General features: G+C 41.4%; 1 protein-coding gene across 2 annotated transcripts in view; it reads left to right on the top strand.

Annotated features, from left to right (window-relative positions):
* The window catches only part of ap3b1a (adaptor related protein complex 3 subunit beta 1a), a 56,931-nt gene extending 46,960 nt beyond the window's left edge, over positions 1-9,971 (top strand). Inside the window, exons 26-27 of one of the 2 annotated variants that reach the window (XM_034602566.1) lie at positions 1,386-1,524; positions 8,932-9,971. In XM_034602566.1, coding sequence (XP_034458457.1) covers positions 1,386-1,524; positions 8,932-9,085 — 293 coding nt within the window. In that variant the 3' untranslated portion in view covers positions 9,086-9,971. The remainder of the gene's footprint in view (positions 1-1,385; positions 1,525-8,931) is intronic. The other variant, XM_034602565.1, reaches the window with a different exon arrangement.
* The last annotated feature ends 12,174 nt before the right edge of the window (positions 9,972-22,145 follow it).

Below are 22,145 nucleotides of genomic sequence, written 5' to 3'. Positions count from 1 at the left end.
TGCATGATACTGAAATATGTGCAGCTAGAATGTCACTCAGTAGACTCTGCATAGTCCCAACAGTCCCTTTTATGAAACCACATTTAAATTCACTAGATTCAGATTTTTATTTGGATCTGCAACAAATTTCACACACTCCATGATCCATGAGTTTCTCTGAGAAATCAACGACTCTGTTGGAAAGTGTCCTTTCCCGCCCCCTGACCTGGATCCACACCACAATTTGATGAGATCTCCTTGGCGGAGGTTATAATTGGCTGGTAGATTGATCAGTTCAGCTCTGGTAATGAAGGAACATGTCGCTCAATGTTACTTCTGGTTCATTTACATGTTTTAAACTGTGTTTCAACGACAATGGAGCTTTATGGCACAGATAATTAAATGTTATCAGGCTATTGACGATCTGACGATATATTTTTTAAATCAATTGATTGTTCTTTGAAATGGGATTTGTTTACCATGAGAGAAAAAAAATATAGGTGATAGAATTGTTACAGATATAAAAATATATTTTTCACACAATCTCCCTTTAAATCTTATATTTACACCGTCATGTTTTTCTTCTTTATTGTCTGCAGTTTTCACAAATGATTTCTACAAAGAAATAAAATAAAATCCGAGCCTGCCTCTAAACATTTCCTCACCCGTAACTCATTAGAGCAAATTGCTTTCTTCTTATGAGGCACTTAATGGTATTTCCAAAACAAACCTCCAAAGCACAAGCACACACACCTGTAGAGCTTACGCGCTGCGGCAGCCATTCAGAGCCGAGAGCGCACTCATATCTCAGCCATCAGTGTGCCCTTTAAGTGCCTTCTAAATGCTGGTTCCGCCTTAATTAATCTGCATTCACTGTGTTCCGAGCTCTGCTGAATACAACTGGCACTCAGACAAAAGTGGATTGAACAGAGAAGAACAAGTTGCCTTGCTGGACCCTTTTCTCTCGAGCACGGTGCCACATTGTAGCAATTGAGTGAAGTTAATGAATTCTTTCATTGAACAGGTTTTCATCATATTTGCCTTTAAGACCTCTTTTATTTCTACCAAACCTGTGCACATTTATCTCCATTCTTTTTTTTAAATAAATTCTTGCTCATTGATAAGAACACTGTCATTTTTTTAAAACTTTATTTGCATTACTGATAGATGCACCATTTTGTTTGCTTTTCCGATTTTATAAATGATTAAATGCTATTTTAACTTGTTCTGTTAGTGTCAGCCCAGAAATCAGGAGTTGTAATTATTTTCATGGTAATACAAGCACTCAAGCATATATTTGGTCTTGATTTAAACTGTGCAAATACATTCAATTTACAGTCGTAACTTTAGCCTCTGTTCATGTAGGTCTCTGTTTTTTGTGGTTAAATGTTTTTGCATCTCCTCAGGTAAGCTCCTGGGCATGAATGAGACTTCGGAAACCATCACCATGGCAACAGCAAACACCTCCAGCCAGGCCATCAGCAAGCATGTCCTGTCTGCGGCCAACGTCGGGGTGGTGTCGTCCAGCCAGAACAACGTCCACAGGTGAGATGTCCAGAAATGTGTTGTGTTTTGGTCATGGCGAAGTTAATTATATATATTGTGACTGTTCCTCACTGGGATCATTAGTGTAACTTTATGGATTGGGAACATTTTCATTCATCAAATAAATCATTTAAAATAGATAAGAAATAAATGGATAGGAAAGACAAAATGTATGAAAAGCTGATATCTTGGAGATACGTGGTTTTTCCAAGGCCAGAATTGCTCAAATATACTGTATTAGTTATCTGACTGCATTTTATTATCCAGGTTACTGTTATGTAGATGATGTGCAGCTTGAAGTGAAGTATGTGATGCTTTTTCCATGGCTTGACAAGCATTTCACACTAAGTGATTTACTATTTCCTGTCATCTATTGGAAAGGTTCACCCACAGAGCAATAAGGAAAGGAGGGATGATTTCCCAGTGAATGACACAATTCAGTAAAAATGTTTCTGTTCGGTTATCAAATGAAAACGGATGAGGAATTGAATATTCTACATTCAATTAGTTTCCCTTGGTCTTGGTATGTTTGTGAACTACAGTTTGTTATCTTAACTTAACATAAAGACTGAAAACATGGACAGACTTGTAGCCTGGCTCAGTCCAAGCAAAATCCATCTTCCAGCACAAAGGTGTGATGTGGTGTGGTATTAGCATTAGGCCTCAGCCCACTGTGAAGCTATACTCTTTATACAAAGCCCATTTTGTTTTTGATAAACACATTGTATTTGTTTCATATTACATATTATATGTCACAGTCTGAAGTAAATATCAAATTATACTTTTATTAAATCAGCTAAATCCTGCGAGGATCTCACTTTCAAGGAAGACCAGAGTACATGCAAATCATGGAAGATACTGAAGGGCAGTAACACACATACAAGTGTGCGAAATACAATAATGGAAGTTAAAAAATAATAGAAAATAAAAGTGTAAACTTATTTCATTGCATGTAAACACAAACTCAACCCTAGAGATATGTGTGTCAGCAGGAGCAAGATTGATGAACAAACCCTCGCATCAGGAGAAATAGTAAAAACAAAGATCACACTTTGACGCTGTTCCGAGAGTCACCGATAATTTTATACATGGACTTTGTTTCCCGTGTCAGAGAGCGGTAAGATGAATGGTCCTGGCTACATGTGCCAGTCATAATTGCGCTTTACGTGGAGTTTAGTCAAACGGTGCATGTGCGTGTATCAGAGAGTGAAAGTGCCTGTGTTCCTGATCACCCTCACACACACATGCCAGGGGAATGCCCTGAGAAGCCTGGCTGTGTAATTGGTGTACACAGAGTGTGCTAATGAGCTTCCTCCTCTGTCACGCACACCCGAACACCTGATAGATAATTACACCTCCCTCTCTCCCTCTGTTTCCTGCTCTCGCTCTCTCTCGGTCTCTCTCTCGCCTCATCTCTGCACCCCACCCCCCATCTGTCTCTCCCTCCACGCCGCTGTCTCTCTTTCACTTCCTCTTTGTCTTTCACTCCATCCCTTCGCGCCACAATCTGTCCTCCTCCTGCTTGTCTGTCTCTTTCCGTTCGTCTTTGGTGATAATTTCTTTATAGATTTAGCTTGAATTAGAGGATGTAGGAGACTGGGACAGCGAGGAAGTCAGAGTGGGTGGGGGTGGGGGATAAGGAGACCACAGCACAAGGGCACAGAGAGCTGAAAGAGTGAGAGGAGATCAATGTGAGCCAGTGGGAGAAGCTGGCATCCAATAAGCCCATACTTCATTCAGAATAACCAATAACTCAAATGACTCCAGGCCATCAATCTCCCTCCTGCTTCAGTGATGGCTAAAGAGGACGACAGTCTCCCAATGTTACCCTGTAGTCTTCTAATAATAAAGACACTCTCATATTGTCCGGTTGTGTCCATGCCACTTATTGGAAATGATGGAGTTACTCACTGAAAAAATCCTCAGTGTTTGTCTCCTCAGACTGAAAGCAGTGGGTTTGACAGCCTTGTCTTTGAGAAATGCGAAGAAAGCATGATTTGGTGCTTTTATGTGTCATTTATCCAGAGGTTCCTCTACATCTGTCCATCTATGGTTTAGATTCGATGCTATTGGCTGTGCTGGTTCTGGATATTTAATTTAAGGTGATCAAATAATTTACTGACTTTATTACGGCTTCCAATTTGTATGTTTGTTTGTTAGTTAGCGTGATTGAGCTAAAACCATGGGACGGATTACCACCAGACCTCGGATCTGGATTAGGGGGCGGATCCAATATAGTTTTTCTCATTCTTTAATATTGTGAGAATAATTTCTAAGAGAATGATTTAAGGTTGAAAATCTTGAATATTTAGACTGAAATCAATATGTGTGCAATATGGTGCAGACCTAGATAGAAATCTGAATCTAGTGAATTAAAATTTGTTAGTGAAGGTATGGACTCTACTTAGTGCAATTCTAGTTGTGTTATGATTAGAGCTGCAACAATTCATTGATAGACAGAACCTTAATCCCCAACAGTTTTGCTAAATGAGTCATGTAAGTCATTTCAAAGCAACATTAGGCTCTTTTCACTTTACAGCCCGATGCTTTGAGGTTTGTTCATTCTGTCAGCCTGTTTTTGTTTGGGAACAGTTTTCCATTTAGATTTACCATTCATCATCATGGCTTTTATTTAAACTACATCTTCCTCTTTCCTACTGTTGATCTAAATACTAGTCTTAGAGAACAAGATTACAAGGATTATTATCTTTTGATTGTTGTTTTTTTATCATTAATATCAGACAAAAGTGAGAAATCAAGGTCCAGTAGGGACATCCTCAGTTTTTGTCCTGTGACCAAAATATAAAAATAAATACAAAAAAAAAATCTAATATAAAACAGGGAAAAGCAACAAATAGTTATGTTTTTAGAAAATTTGAGATCCAGAGATTGTTTGACATTTTTTCTGCTTAATAACAATTGACTGTTGAATTAATCAGCTAATCCTTTCAGGGCCCTGTAATTACTTCGATCACGGTCACTGTTGCGTATTGCTGCCGCATATACTTTGAATAACAGGCTGATCGATCTGATCGGATACACCCACTGAGAGCTTATTGTGGAGGTCACCTCTCTCTTCATGTCTAATGACGAGAGAGGTGACCTCCATCCAGGCCTCCCTGATAAGATCACACAAAGTACCTGTGTACTCACAGGAGTGGGAGTTTGGGTTTAGTGTAGAATGGATGGTATTTCAATAAGAAGCCTTTGAATGATAAGTGTGCTTCAAAACTGACCTAGTGTTATTGACTGCAGCTCCGTGTACGACACAGGTTCGGTTGAACAAAGCGACAGCCTGCCTCCCCCCTCTGCACCACTGCATCCCTGCACTCCCCTTGTTTATCAGCAGGGTGCAGCACTGCTTTTCCCCAAACAGGCGCCGGGGCGAGCGGAGGGGGATGCCACAGAAACACAGAAATTGATTGCTGGAAAGGAGGATGGCAATAAATCAAGCAGGAAAGCAAATGTAGACAACGCTGTTCTTGTTTATGTCTAAACAGGCGGAATAGAATAAATGTGCTCTATTTTTCAGTCCGTTTGAAAGCAAATTTGATCGAATTTTGCATGCATTGCCAATCCCTCTGGTTAGAGTCTAATTTAAAAAAAAAAAAACTGTACCCCTTGATTTATAAGCTATGCTTTCTCTTTACACTTTGATATAATTAAATTATGTTTCTTTAAACACTGTGAATTTTCCTCTTTTCAGTGAAGTTGAATTCTTGTTCCTATTTAACATTTAATTGAGTGTCATTTGTAACCTGACTAATTAAATGTCTGGTCTCTCCATTATAGATTGCTTAGCAGACACTGTGGCACATGATCTATCTTCAGATGATACGAAATGCACCATGAAACTGATGTAATGTGGGTTCTTTTCAGACAACAATGAAGATGCAACATGTTTATCTCAGTTATCGGTGATGTGTTTTCCTCAAGCCCTTGAGTTAAATTCTCATCTCCTCCTCCCAACTGGTCCCTGTTCTTCTTCAGCCTCTGTCGTCCATACGTCCTCTATACCTCTCATGTCCGTCTGTGTGTCCGTATGGCCGAGCTCTGGAGATGTGTGAAGGGTGCCTGGTTGTAATTGGGGCTAATGGCTCTGGCCATCTGCCTGCTCTGAGCCTGGTCGCTTGTGTTCGGCTCTGCTCTGGCCTCGCTGACCAGTCAGTTGAAGGACGCTCTTCCACTTGTCCACCTGGCCGAGAACCAGGATGGGACAATAGCGTCCAGCTTCAGCCGCCCCACAGTTGCCCTCAGCCTTTTCCGAGTTTCCGATTTAAGTGAAAACATGATGCGCTTTAATCGTTTCCAGAGAATGATAAAACATGGCTGAGCGTTTTCTCGAGATGCAGTGGGATCGTGTTCTCCTGCATTCTTGGTTGCTGGGCCGAATCATCAGCGGCCCGTGTCGTCTCGGTGTGAGGGTGAATGCAAAGGTGAAGCCCACTTTGTGTTTGCAGTGGCAGGGTGGAAGGGAGGCAGATGGCACACACAGGCTCTCTGCACTGAGGAGAATCACAGATAATTGGAGAGTGATGCTTAGCCGCAGCCCTGCCGATCGATGCCAATCCGCCTGCTCTAAGTCCAGGGGTTATGCTTTGCTTTTCTTTCCATACACTGCAATTAATCCAGTGTTTAGCCCAGTATGTGAAGAGTGCAGGAGAATACCAATGACCCGTTTAAGGCCTCGCTTGTCCTTAATCTTTCCCATCTCGTCCTTAAAAATGCACTGATGTCGTGTTAGACCTTTCCGTGATGTGGAGCCGGTCTCTGCGTTTGGCCGCGCACCAACAGCAAAGTAGAAATATTCAAAGGAAATGCGCTTGGAAATCAAACACAATCACAACACGCTCCGGTTTCTTTGACTCGCTCTTATTCCATCACATGAACAAATGCCCACAGCAGCGTCTCCTGAGACGAAATGAAAGCAGCCTCAGGCTAGTGTTAACTGGCTGAGTAAATGATAGATTTATATCCTAAATCCATTAGCAAAGCCACAGGGACCACATAGACACCTTAAGCTGGGGACAGTGGGGGCGAGAGGGGGGCTGTGGGAGCTGGACACTAGCGTGCATGTTTATGATTGTGTGTTGAAACATGTAAATGAAGACAGGAAAAACAGGATTATTTTGGGCTGTGGGTTTTAAAGGTTTGAACGAAGCACATCCTGGATTTTTCTGCAGTTAGTCATTCAGAATAATACACAACCCCTGAATAATTTAAAGAAGCGAGAGCCGAGCAAAGAGTTGGTGTTTCTCAGAGAAATTAATCCTCTTCTTGAATGGCTTGTGTTTCCTGCTGAAGTGGCTAATATTTTAATTAAGCCTGAGGAGGACTCTCTCTCTTCTCCCTGAGAGCTCGCTGATAAACTCCCTCCCCTCTGTTGATGGTAATTTAGCAGCTCCCCAGAGACACACCCAGACACACTGGGTTTGTGAGCCAGCACAGAGTCATTGTGCATGCGTGTACCCTCCGCGCCCCCACCCTCCCGTCCCCATCTTTAACTTGTGCGTGCTAATTGGTGGACGTGCTGGTCGCTCCCATCGCGCAGCACAGGGTTGCGGGGCTCTCGTGACAGCGCCTGTCCACAGGCCGTCCTGCGGGGCCTCTTCACCAGCTTTAGTCAGGCCTAAGTGGGGCTCTTTGTGGGCTGTTTGTCAGGCCTAAGCGGGCTGCCACGGGGGGTCTTTGTTGCAGGGATGTAGTGCTAAATGGAGGCAGATGGCTGGGAGTTAGCCACGTGAGGCTCCGAGATGCAAAGGGCCAGAGGGGAGCGGGAGAGGGGGCCCAGTTCGGCTCTGTCACCCTCAAAGAGGGTCACAGTGGGTCATAGCCCCTGTCTGCCTCTTGTTAGCACTCTCAATGGGGACCATGTGCACCCAGATCTGCCCCTGGTCCGGTGGGACGGTATCCAAGGAAACGGGGGGGACTGAGAATTCTAGCGATGGCCCAGAGGGAGCTGGTGGGACGGGGCATCCCCCATCCCAGTCCCAAGGCTCCCACACACTCATAGACACCCACAGTCCATAAAAACAGGCTAAATTCTGATTGACTGGCATGAAGGGCGTGTCTCACCCCTAATGGCTCTTTAGTCAGTTGGAATAATAGACTGTCTGTTGCTTCACTCTCTATATTTCCTGTCACATCGTTTTTCCTCCTTTGTCTCTCTCCCTAATTTAGGGTAATTACAAGGTGTGAGATGTTAGAGAATTTTCTAATGTGAGGATTTATGGGAGGAGGTGAGAAATGTGAGTTAAGTGCAAAGGTCCATGGCTGGCCAACACATTTATCTCTATTTTTAAGCTGCTTGATGTTTAGCTGTTCAATAATATAGTAGTCACTGGCTTCACTTCTGTGTTTTTATGTTAATTCTGTTTGTTGAATTGAAAAAGGGAAAATGTTGGTAGCAAAACAAAGTAGAAATCATCACTTTTATCTCATCTAATTTTCTGTACAATAAGAATATAAACACAATTTCACAAGAGTGGGAGTTCATACCTCCGCCAAGGCCCAACAGTCCCCTTATGAAACCAGATTTAAATTCAGTGATTCAGATTTTTATTTGTATTTACACCAAATTTCACACACTCATAATTATCAGTCTCCAAAACATGTATTGTTTTTTTTTTTCATAAAGATCCATGAAATATTCTAATCAACACCCAATCTCGCCATTTTAAAGAAAGTGGGAAAAAAATCCAAGATCCGCCCACAGGTCCAGATACCCACTAAAATTTTGTCTTGGTCCACAAAATATCATGGAAATTGTTCGAGTGGTTTTTGCGTAATCCTGCTAACTAACAAAAAATAGCAGATAAAAACATAACCTGCTTGGCGGAGATATTAAATGCGTTGTAGAAATCATTAAAGATAATGTACAAATTAGTCTCATTCTGCTTAAGTAGTGAAAAGTACATTTCCTTGTTTTTATTTTCAAATACACCAGCCGTCATCATCAAACTGTCCACTAATGATAAATGGCTGAAATGTACTTTTCCATTTTCACGAAACCTATTTGCTTCAACCAAGATGATGGAAGTGTTTTTTTTTTCAAATTTTGACTTTTGCAAATGAATCCCCCTTAAATGAGTCTGACAGGTGGATGGAAACGTATTTCGTAATTAAGTCTAGTGACATCTAACCATGATAATTATTGGTTTTAGATATCTCTCACTGACATGTATCCATAAATACAAAAGAGGTGAAAGGAATTTTTTTGTGGTTCTTCCAGCATCGAATGTATTTCCAGAAACTGTATCCCTGTTACTTAAGAAGCATTTTTGTTGGGACTATTTCTTTGGTAGGAGGTAGTTCCAGTGAAATCTTTCAACATTCACCATAAGGCCACAGCTCCCACAGTACATGTGTGCCCTGGAATCTGATGAATCTGATCTCGTTCCCCTGCAGGTTTGCTGGGCGGACGGTCAGCAGTGGAGCCCTGGTCCTGGTGTCGCTGGAGATGAAGGAGTCCTCCTGTGCCCTTCTTACGATCAACACAGAAAAGAGCGTCATGGCGTCCATGTTGCTCCGAGACCTCAAACAAGCCCTCGCCCAAGCATAGAGCACCCCCCCCCCCTGCCAGGTTCTTGTAGTAAAGGTAAAGGGGGAGAAAACGTAATAAAAATATTTCATACATTATATTTCTGTGGTTTGGGATGATTTAGTCGTCTGAAATCCTGAGACTGAAGAGCTAGAGCTTGAAGTTGTGCGCTCACACAGAATGAGCGATCAGCGATTCTTATTTTTCTGGTCTGTTACTTTGGAAAGGATTGTCCTGAACCACGGGAATAACTTTGTGACATTCTTGAATTAAGTGTTGATCCCCTTTAAAACACACATAATGCATCATACATGTGATATTACCTTTTTAAAAACGGGGACACTGCCCTCAACTATTTCTGTTCGTCCAACTTTGTCCTTCATAAACATGACACTCCTCCGTCAAGAGAATGTCACACCAACTGGTCGTTCATCTCAGAAGAATTCATACCGTTTGCGGTTCTTACCCAGGGTAAATTATTACCCAGAAATATTGTGGAGTTCACTACGTTACAACGCTACAGGCCAAGAACTCAGGCCCTGTTTATTCTCTTTACAAATCAAGATGCTCCACAAAGAAATCTGAAGCGTCAATGTCCGACTGTATTGATATTTGTGCCTGAGCCATTGATGAATATAGTTTTCTAGTGCCAAGAGAAGCAGAGTAGCAGTGCCAACCCAAGTGAACATTGTCGTACATTTATAAGCCTTTGTAAACCAAACTAGTCTCTGTTCGTGTTATAGTTTTACATTCCAACTTTAAAACTGCCCGAAAATCACATTCGTCAAAGTGCCTTTCACATGAACATAATGTTATTTAGAATACCAAACATGTAGATTAGACGTAAAACGACAAGGTCTTTTTATTTGTATCGCATTTGCTGAACAATAAAAAAGTGAACTTACTGAACTTTTTTCTTTGTGTCTTGCTGCTGGTAACGCTCTGGGTGTATTTAGTGTCGGTGCTGTGATATATCATCATTTAGCTGAGTGTGGCTGAAACACAAGAACGTTAATGGTGAACTCTGCCAAATGGCTGAAGTATAAACCAATGCACTCACTTTTGCCATTCACCCATTCACACACACACACACATTCAAATAGTGCATCTTTTGGCAGCACTTTATCTTTCACACAAAGCGGTGTGTGTGTGAGGTTTCACTATCTTGGAATCAAACTGCCAACCTTCTGGTTAGTGGACAACCCGCTCTACATCCTGAGCCACTGTCTTGTGTCCTTTAAAAACAGCTCATGGTCCAAACATGTCTCCAAGAGAAAGGCTGTGAGGAAATATTTCATAATTAACAACAAACCAACTTGGTTTTTCTCAAATCCCCTGTAGATAACAGTGCAAATACAAGTTTCGTGTAAATCTCATTAAATAAACCTTGTAACATGTTGTAAGACTCAGAGTCTGCATGTGAAGAGAAGCAGGCAAACTGCAGCTACTGTGCCTCATTCTGCATGAGTAACGTATCACATAAACAACAAATAAATATTCTACTTAAACCAAATAAACATGTGAATTTAGACATTTCAACAGCTTTATTCCATGTCCTATTTGACTAGAGCAGGTTAGTATTCTCACAAACACAAATACGTCACGCTCAATTTCTTAAAACTGTAAAAAATACAACCATAAATAAAGCAGTTACATCTCTTGTGTCATGACACAAAACATGCATTTACATTCAAGTTATTATTTCGCCAGATGAGCGATAACATAAGCTTCTCTAGCCACAGTTTATTCCTCCCATGAACTTTAACATTTGAGTCGCACAATTTTTGAAAATAGAAATATGATTTGCTTCTTGAAGGCAAAGGAAAAATGTTACTTGTTTGTCAAGCTGTAACACTTTTTATTAATACAAACTAAAACAGTCGCCGTAAATTACTTGATTATAATATTTGTTGAATCTTCCAAAAAGTTAGGTACATGTGTTTGTATCGAGGGTGCTTTCTGTTATTTTTTCGTTCATACAAACTAACAAACAAACAAAATAATATGAATAAATAAATCATAAATAATATGAATTTCTCTTTTGTTGTTTGTCATAAATACATTTCTTCATGTCATCAATTACAGTACTAAACTATTATGAAATCAGTCTTATTTTTAAATACATTATCAAATTTAAATTAAATACAGTGCTTATGTTTCTGCCGCACCAGTGAAGTATTGCCCCCCCCCCCCCCCCACAAAAAACTGGGATGGCATTAATGATTAAAAGAGACTTGATCATTGGGTGAAGAGCCAGTGTAAAAGGGATAGTTCACAGAAAAATGAAAATGCACTCATTATCTACTCACCACTCTGCTGATAGAGGGGTGGGTGAAGGGTTTGAGTCCCCAAAACACTTCTGGAGTCTCAGGGGTAAACTTTGTCGCAGCAGAATCCAATACATTTAAAGATATCAGAGGACATTTAGGCTTAGAACATGATGTAAATGACCTCGTTTCCAGTCGAATATGAATGTCGGGGCTTGTGGACACTTGGACGACACCACAGGAGAAGTATGGAGGCATTTTCAGTTTTTTCTGTTTTCTTACATTTGAAGAAGTGGTCACCATTGACTTCAATTGTATTGGATTCGTCTGCAACGCTGTTTACCCCTGAGACTCCTACAATGTTTTGTGGACTCAAACACTTCACCCAATCCTCCATCGGCATAGTGGGGAGTAGATGATCGTTGAATTTTGATTTATCGGTGAACTATCTCTTTAGGAGTTCAGCAAAGTGAGAGTAGGGTTGTTTCTCAGCTGCAAACTGAAGAAGCCACGTTAATGCAGAGTAAAGTGCTGTGTCGCTGTGTAAATTCATTTAATGTTAACATTCTGTCGATGTCTGAGGATGCTGTGCAGGGAGAGTGATGAAAGGGCGTCAGCTCCACTGTCGAGTGAAGATGCTTTTAGCCAACTAAAGTCTGCCCACCGCCTAAAGACACTTCTCCTGTGTTGTTCATCGCCGAGTAAAGTTGTGCAGACGTACGTGATGTGTTTTAGCGTCGAGCGAGCCGGCGGCGTAGTGTGCTTTGCGTCTGGCTGTCTTTTCTGGCTCATAAATAGCGTCTCTCTGAGGGCTGTGGTGAACACCTGTTAGCTCATCTGTCACAGGAGCTCCACTCGCATCCATCACCTCTCCCTCTGTACTCATTCCCTCAGCCAGCTGTTCCCATTACACACACACACGCACGAGCGCTGTGTCAGGCCTGACACACACACACACACATACACACATCTTCCAGAAGTGTTTACCCATTTTGCAAGTTCCTTCACAAAACCAAACAACACATGGAAATCAGTGAGTGTTGGGGAAGTTCTGAATGTGCTCAAAGTAAAACACAATCTTCCACCATTTTTTAGGCTTCAAACGAACACTGACATGCTGGTGTACAGACTGAAACAAGCCCACTGCTTCATTCAGGTGGGAACAGCATCACAGAGGGAGAAGGGGGGGGGGGGGTAAAATTGTTCCCTGTGGGAGAAGGGGGAGACAAAGACAGTGCACAAGATGAATGAGTTAAAAAATCACACTCTGAATTATAACACAATCAAATCTTTACCCACAGACATGAAACCCATGTAGATACAATGATGACGTTATTCTCTTTGATTCTCTTGGATGTATTTCATGAATAAACCTTCATAATTCTGCTTAGAAACAGACTGACTGTTTTTAAATCCAGAATTTCCCTGAGAAGAAAGCAGCGTACCATTTATGCTAAAATACATGCAAAACGTTTTAGATGTTTTTACACATTATCTCATTTCACACTGAGCTGATTCAAAATGAAGGTATAAGGACAAGCAACTCTTCCCCTGGAAAATACTCGCCTTCCCCTATGGCAATGTGTTGCTCCAGATGGGCTTTGCATTAAGGGACGCTGAAAAACAGTAGGCAATTTTTCTAAATTATAACCAGGGAGGCGGTGAAAGATTACCCACATATGTGATCCAGATTAGAACAGGTATAATATTTAAACCCCACCACCCTTAGAGAAATATGTCCCATCCAAATGGGGCTTAAATCACAGGAGGAAAGATTTTATACATTTGTATTTCACTTATTTACTTTGGGCTTAAATCATCTATTTTGTTGTTTGACACAAAAATGAGATTAAGTTTTTTTTTTAAAAGTACATTTCCTGATTTTCTTCTAATACACGATAACTGAAAACTGAAATTTCCCCCCAGCTCACCGTCTTGAAACTCAACATAGATCTGTGTCTGTGCTGTAACTTTAGAGGCAAATGACTCTGATGTAAACAAACTCTTTAGGAGTGAATGTAGAAACTTGAATCCACCAGTTTTCTTGTGCGTCCACATTGTGCCGCGGTAGCTCCTCTTTGACCAGTTTCTGCTGTTGACAACCCACCACTCACTTTACTCCCACCCAGAATCTGAAAACGCTGCACAATGTTCCACGTCGTAATTATTTTAATTAATTATGAGCGTAAACAGAAGAACAGAGCAGCGAGTATTGAACATGTCGGCATAAACAACAGGACCACATAGAGTGTTGCTGATGGCGGGGGGATTTCAGTTACTCTTCTTTTCTTTTACTAATCCAGTTTTATTATCATTACTAGTCCCAGAAACAACTAGAGACCAACAGACGTATATTAACTCACATACAGTTTGAACAGATAGTAGCTTCTCTTTGTTTCACTTCAATCGCTATAATGTATATGTAATTAGCTGAATTAGTCTCTTTTTATAGCTGCATATATAATCAAGATTGAAAAACAGGTCTGTAAATTCTGTGGTTGTGGACGTGTGTGTTTTTTTTCCCCCAGTGCAATGCAGAGAGGCGGCTGTGTGCACGTCCTTTCCTGTCTTTGGACCAGATTCCAGATTATCTAAAGGAAACATATCCGATCGACAGGGTCACTCACATATTTTGAAAGGTCGGGGGCTTTGGATAAAGATCAAATGGGATTTATATTCCACGATTGGTTGCTTGCAATTTTTTTTTTTTATTGAAAATTTGTACGACGACATTCATGGTCCTCTCCAGATGAATCCTAATGATTTAGGTAATCCTCTGACTTTTCACCATCATCAGGTCACGATTTAAATGTCCCTCTTACTGGTTTATGACCGAATACTTGCAAATACATTGTTTTAATGTATGCTAATTCTCACATTTTAGCTAACTGGATATGATGACGCCACTGACACCGTTTCACAGTGGCCACGGACAGTATTGCAATGAAGACATTTCTTTCAGCTCAATAAGAATTTTCCTTGAGTGAGCAGGTGCTATCTTTGAAGCCATTATTCAGTTCTTTTTAATACATCTAGAATGTTAGCATGCTAACACGCTAATTTAATATGGTGAACATGGTGAAAAAAAAATTGTCGCTTTAACTTACAGCTCAAAGAATTAGTGTGTGAAAGAACCTATGATTCAAGGAGCATAAAAACCCAACAGGCCCTATAGAGACTGGTTGGTTTGTCTGTTCTGGGCCACTGTAGAAACCCATTCTAGCCCATTCCAAACAGATATATATAACAAATATTAAGAACAGGCACTGCACTAGTTCAACCAAATCCTACACACCGGACCTCTGTGTACAGTCTCACAGAGCTGGTAGCGTGGCTGCGTGTGTCCTAAACTTATTTCATCATCTTCATACGAGATAGTTTGTTGTTTACAGACTTTTATCCTTTTAAACTTGAAAATGAAGGTCATTTTAAGAACACTTCCTTTACATTGGGCATCTTCATACTGATAGATTCACAATGTGTGTGTGTGTGTGTGTGTGTGTGTGTGTGTGTGAGGGATCCATCTCCTGGTGTTGGCACCTGCTATAATGGCCTTTGGGGAGGGAATGAGAGAAAGGGGGCGGGGGGGGGGGGTGCTGCGTCTCTTCTCCCCCTTCACCACTCTCTCGCTCGACGTTGCTGTGCTGTGACAGCTTGATTTCATTCCCTCTCTGGGCTGCAGCACAGTGACATGATGGGCGCCTTCAGCTGGTCTCATCACGGCCCCCTGTTTGAAGAAAGTACAGAGCGGATGGAGGGAAGGTTGGGAGGGAGGGAGAGGGGGAAACGCCTGCCTGACCTTAGCGCTGAGAACAACTTCTCATTAGCCAGCACGTCTCTGATCACAGCCCCTCGTTCGTCTGTCAGCGAGCTGCAGAGCTGCACAGATGCAACACACAAGCGTTGAGGGCAGTGTCAGTGCACAGTGTTAAGTCATGGATTTCCTCCTTCAGTATAGTCAGGATATGAGATTTCGATTGGATGACGCCTGTTTAATCATGTCGGCTTCTCTTTGCTTCTGGAAAAACGCCTTAAGCATGACAGAGAAACTTTGGAGGGGATAGTATTCTTGGTTTTTTTGGGGGGTTCTTTGTCACATTATCTCATACTAACCAACCACACCCACAAAAAACTAATTTAATGCTCATTTCCCCCCCCCCCTGTTCACTCCAGCTGAGTTGAAGGGCTGGGTTCTGACAACACTTTTGGAAGTGAAGATCTTCTATCTGTACTATCTGATAGAAACGCAGGGTTCACACCCTGTCAGGCTTTAAAATGCTTTCTTAGCTAATGTTAAGGAAAATGTGAATCTGATTTAAAGTAGGTTTCATTACTTCTCGGCTGAAACCTTACGGCCTGTTTTCAGTGGTTTGTGTCAGGCAGCTGTGGAGCTCTCAACCTGCAGGATTCAATACCACCAGAGGATGAGTGAAACATTTCTGATATTTCTAATTTGGGTGAACTGACCCTTTAAACTGGGAGATTAAAAAGTGACATTTGAGCTGCACGCAGACTGATTTCTTCTTCAAATCTGACTGTTTAATGCTAATAAATCTTTTAACTGATCATTTCACAAGTCACTGACACAGTTAATCCTCATAGCAACACTTATCTCCCCTTGGTAACACACCTCACTCACAACGCCGACGTGCACGATGACGGGAAAATACACGACATCTGAGATGAAAAACTGGATCACATCTGCACAAATACCATTTCTTCCCCCCAAAAAACAATCACGGTGTAACCCCAGCAGACCCGTGGGAGCCGTAATTGTGGTGATTATGCCTAAAACGATGCTTTACAACTATTCCTGCAGTCTCCTATTGTAATTATATTTTGTTTTTCCTCCTCTGAAGTTTCTGTTAAATGCTTCTTTGGAGCATGGACACTAATGGCTACATGTTTCCCCACTGAAATGTTCAATCAGCCGATGATTAGGGGGACAGACACATTCAGTCCTGCTGATTTGATTTCTCACTTTCCTTTTTTGGTGTCCCACATTTATCAATCTGCAGTCCAGAGGAGATGAGGAGGGAGCGGTATCACACTGAAACACATTTTCATGGTAATGCTCTGATTCAGAGGTTAAAGCACCAAAGCATTCAATAGATGTTTCCAAGTGAAATTATAACAAACCGTTGTTTCCTCAGCGATATTTAGCAAGAATGAATATTAAAACAACCATTATTTTCTTATAGCTTTAAATTGATCTTTCATAGACATCAAATTCTTTAAAAAATAGCTTTTTGAGTAGACTGTGGCTTTACAGATTTATGCACTGCTCTGGTTTTCGCTTCCACTCAGAGAGCAAGGAAAAAACGAATCATTGCAAATTCTTTGAAAGGCCGTGCTTTCACCACATTGTTTACCTCCCATTTCCGTGTGCCTTTTTGAAAGACGCAGCGTTCGCCGGGGGCCGTCTTGCAGGTGCATCCAACAATTGACTCATGCTTATGTTTGTCCTATAGTGGAAGCATGCACAAAAGAAAACAGAGCATTTTATGGTCAGTCGACAAGAACAAAAACCCACCAGCCCTTAATTAACATTTGATTGCACTTTAAAAACCACTCAAGTGCATTAAAAAGTGATCACACAGTCAAGATGGAGATTGGCTTCATTAATAGTGACTAGGAGGTAAAAAGGTGTGTGTGTGTGTGTGTGTGTGTTCACAGAGGTAAACACATTTTGCAGCCACCTCTTCTACACCCACAACCCTGATTTATTTGCGATCCAGCTGCAGGGCTGTTGACAGGTTAAAATGAGTTAATATAAGTTAATAAGTTAAAAGGGGTGAGGAGAAGGTGAGTGCTGTTAAAGTGCTCCGCTGTCCTATTCGCCACCAATTTGCCCCCATAAAGGCGTGCACTAAAACAGACTCCATCTGACATAGTGGCATATTAGTGGTGCAAAAGACACATAAACCACAGTGATTCACGCACACAAAAGCCCCTCGCCAAGTCTCTCCACGCTCCTAATGAAGACCTGTATGTGACAGCGAGTGCACAATAAAGACACAGAGTACCCGGGCCTCTCCGCCCGCAAACACTTTGCATCCGCGCCAGCCTCCGTCCTCTCAATGATTGTAAAAAGCCACAGAGTGCCTCTGTGTTTGTCCGTGTTTCTCTTCTGAATGAATGTTCTCTTCATTCAAGGAATTAACTTGCATTTAGAAAAACAGAATCTGCCTCGTTCCCTTTTCATCATTTGCATCCTCGCCACCGCCGCATCTGCTTGTTACACGTTGCATTATGTTTGCATGGGCTTCTGCCCTTTAAGAACATATTACTTATTCCACATGATTCATAATCATTAGAGCTGCAGTGGTTCGACTGAACTTTAGAAATGGACTAGTTCTTTTTTTTTTATATATATATATATATATATATATATATATAAAAAACTGACTAAACTGAAGCTGCTGACCTGTATCTGCAGGACTCTGACACATGACTCCAGACAAACTGCTCTGTGAGGGTATTTGAAACATTACAATATCGTCAGCATATTTAAAATGGGGTTGGAAGTTTTAATACTTCAAACTGACCTGAGTATCAACTGCAAAGATTAGTTACTGGACACAGCATTAATAGGCAGATTTTGATTAACAATTTCAGTCATTTTTAAGCGAAAATTCCAAACACTGTGTTTTCAGTTGTGAGGAATTGCTGACTTTCTTCATCTTGTGTTATAAAAAACTGAATATCTTTGAGTTTTGGAGGGTTGGTCAAATTAAACAAGACTTTTGAGGATGTTGAGCTTTAGGACATGTTGATTGTATTTTGTGATGAAGAAGCAACACACACACACATCGCTGCCTAACAAAGAACATATAATACAATGTTTCAGTGTCAAGTATCATCCACCTGAAGAAGGTCTTTGACCGAAACATTGTAAAATGTAACATTTACATTTTCTTTTAAGTTCATATGAGGAAACATAAATGCTTTTACTATATATTGGTTGGGCTTTAAATTATACTATATAGATTAATTATCAGCTTGATCAATTCTGACATAAATCATTAGTTATCTATAGTAAAAACCGTAACTCAATCCTTAATGTAGAGTTTGCATTTGTATCGGGTTGTTTTGAATCTTGAAATGACGTCCGGAAAGTACATGTCTCATGTGATGTTTCTGAGTCTAAACACGTCCACACCAACCAACCCACTCTTACATCAGTGTGGCATTAAGTTGATGTTGTATTGGATTTTACTGACAGGTTAACTTACCTTGTATTTATCAAACTTATTCTGAGATCAGTAAAAAATTCATTATAAGATATTTTCTTCATAAATGCAGAAATGATATAAAATATACTGACAAGTCATTAATCGACCTATTAGTTGGGTTATCACAGCAGGATAAACATTGTGAAACACTTCCCTGTAGGGTTTCTTTAATCAATAACAGGGAAATAATTGACAGCGAAATAATTTATCAAGCCAAGATTTCCATCTTTTCAAATGTTAGATTGCAGCTTCTCTCTGATCTGATATGTTGAGGCTTTGGACTGTTGCTGTGACCGAACCAAATATCTAAAGACCTCGTCTTGTGCTTCGGGAGTTTGTGTCACTGACACTCTGAATAATTTATCGATTGGGTGGAGAAAATATTCAACACAATGATAATCACCATTCGTTACAGGCCCTGGTTTGACATTTGTTTTAATGTTTAAAGTTTAAGAAGCTTCAGAGACAATGGTTCCACCTCTTCTATTTTCAAAGTTTAAGTCAAATACTGGAGGTGGACATGATGACAAACGTGTCATGTGGTGCCAACAAGTACAGAAATGTCCGATCCATTTCTACACCCACTGTCAGATGTGTCGTTTCCAATCTGATTTTAGAAGATGTTGTAGTAAAGATTATATTAGATTACATTAGATTAGATTGGATTAGATTAGATGAGTTTAGATTAGATTCCTTTTTGGACAAAATAACAACATACACCCTCTTTGTCATTCAGTACAACAACACAATACTTTCAACATCAGTGCAGTGTCAACAAATAGTGTTGTTAGCCAAGCAGAAACTTGTTGAACAGTCTTTCAGATAATCGATTGTTTGTCATTTATTGAGGAAAAATGACAAACACTGGCCTGTTCCAGTGAGGATTTGCTGATTATTTCATGTGGTGGAATAAGTGCTCAGACCTTTAAGTAAAACTATACCCAGATGTAAAAATACTCTATAACAACAATCCATCCAAACTCCTACATAAGTAAAAATATGCATTATCAGCTACATGTACATAAAGTATCAAATAAACAGTATTTGTTTTTGCAGTAAAATGGACCCTCTGTCTGATTTATGCTTATATTTGACATTATAAGATTGTAAATTTGGACGCATCAGGGCTTCATCCTTCACTGGATATTTTATAACTATATTTCATATAGCTAGTTCAGTGGTTGAGATTCTAGGGGCCAGGCCCCTCCAGAGGTTAAGAGATAATTAGTGAGTGAAGATGGAAGAAAAAAAGGAGTTCTACTCTATTCTTTGACTCTTGTTTGTTTGGCAGCATGATTACACAAAACAACTGAAACCATGAAACTTGGTGGAAGGATGCAGAACGGGTCAGGGAATCTCACATTCAATTTTGGTGAGGATCTGGATCAAGGGGCGGATCAAGGATACATTTTTTTTATAACTTTCCATTTTTCAACGTTTTCCCAGGGATTTGTTTATAGATCTCGATGAAAACAATCAGACATATTTAGCGGACTGATTTATGTGAGTGTGTGTGAAATAGAACCAGAACCACTGGTTCGTTCTTTAAAAGTGAGTTTTATTTTATAAACCTGCAAAACTAATCTGAAATGTTAGTATAGATGTCAGATGAATACGGAATAGAAGTATAGAATTCTTTTTTAAAAGGCAGTAGGCCTATAGTAAAAATAGAGCACTTTGAGAAAATGAATCACGTTGAGCTGGGGGAATTTGTGATATTTGTCTGACACCATCAATGAAAATTAATCCACATATGACTAAGCAATAACAGTATTTTTCATTTGAATACCTAAGGTAAGGTTTGAAGACTTCATGTGAGATATTTATGAGAATTTAGGAAAGGACATGGTGCAGATTGTGTCACAGGCTTCAGTCTTCAGCATCCTCCTCCACACTTTGAACTGTTACAATCTTTAACTCTTCCTGTAGCGCAGCGCCGTGACGCAGCGGCCTCTCATCTGAATGCTAATTTGCTCTTTAAAAATCCTCCTCTTTTTCTGAAATCACAGATGTAGGGAGCATCAAACCTGCACCTCCCTTTCTCCCGCAGCCCCCGACGGCCGCTTAATTAACCCCCGGGCCGGACGGCGGGGCGGGCGGGGAGGTTTCCTGGCAGCGCGCGGCCACAGGCGGAGGACCCTTGTCTCAGATTTTAAATGCGCATCTCATTTCCACGCACAGGCAGCTCCTCTTTAGCGGAGAGGGGAGGACGATGGGGGGGGGGGGGGGGGGGGGGGGGGGGGTCGGTGTCAGTGTGTAGCAACCCCAATTCTCCTCCTAAATCCAGCATCTAATCCCCTGGGGCGGGGGGGGCTTTGAGGGGGCGGATCCATGGGTCGGCCCGAGTCACTTTTGGGGAGTTAAATGCTTTGGAAAGATCCTTTTGTTTGCGCCACGCACACAGCGGCGATCCTCCGAGGCAGCTTAAATAGAAAGTGACTGGCCTTTAATTGGAGTGGTCGGTGAGCAGTTGTCATATGGAAATATTTGAATAGAGATCGTGTGCAGCACTTCACCCAAATCCACTGGCGCCGCGGAGGGTTTGAGGGCAGCGGGGAAACTCAGGGATTAGATAAATGGACTCAATCAGCCAATTAGCACTTTAACCGGCTCCGGGAACATGCTGGTTAACATTTGAAAGGACTTCCAAGGCCTGGCCCACTCGTGCGGCCACCTTTGTCCCGTGCGTTAATAACAGATGTGTCATAATACAGGGGGATTACACGAGAGGAGGTGGTAATCTTGTTAGGTTAGGATTACAAACTGTGATCGTGTGGGTTGTTGGAGAGTTTTTCTCTCCCCGGGCTGAAGTTGCTGAGTGTTTGGATGAGTGTCACTTGTTCCATTTTGTTTCATTTCTCATTGGAGATGATTTCACATCCGCGTGGCAGGCTGACAAGGTTACACGCTGCATTTGTTTGAGTTTGGCACGCGTAATCACGGCGCTTCCCATTGTGTGATTTATGTGCGCCGTCCAAACGCGCGCCATGATTACGGGCCTGGCGGCGGGCGCGGCGTGGATGTGTGCGGTGCAGGCGCGCGGCCGGGGAGTAAATGGGCGTTTTATTTATCACCGGTGCCACGGCCCCCCTGGAGCGGAAGAGCGCCCTCCTAAATTGAAATATAGCGGAGTTTACTCTCCTGATTAGGGCTCTGTGCGCCGCGCTCAGCCCAAGGCTACCGTCAAACTGAGAGCAGCGGCGCGCTGACACCTAATTGCGTCTGGATGAATGTGGCCCGGACTGACAGCAGCGCAGAGCCACATCACCGCTGCAGCTAAGACAATGTGCCGCTGAATTTATGAGCTCTTAAAGCAAACAAAGCATGAACCACTCATTGGATCTATTTACATATACACACAGCAATGGATTCATATTGGTGCAGGTGTGCGCAGCGTCTTAGCCATGGCAAAATTAACAATGTCACTTTTGGTTTCATGGCTGATTTATGGTGGTTAGATCATATATCACACGTGTATTTCAACTCATACAAGGATTTATAATAGATATAAACATAACATCTCATACAGTATCGAAGTTATGTGAATCAAAAGACACTTTTTTCCTGAAAATTTTAAAT

This window comes from Hippoglossus hippoglossus, chromosome 12 (assembly GCF_009819705.1).
Source record: "Hippoglossus hippoglossus isolate fHipHip1 chromosome 12, fHipHip1.pri, whole genome shotgun sequence".
NCBI classification, from domain to species: Eukaryota; Metazoa; Chordata; class Actinopteri; order Pleuronectiformes; family Pleuronectidae; genus Hippoglossus; species Hippoglossus hippoglossus.
The sequence above is the reverse complement of the archived record's forward strand: the minus strand, read 5'-3'. Positions and strand labels throughout refer to the sequence as shown.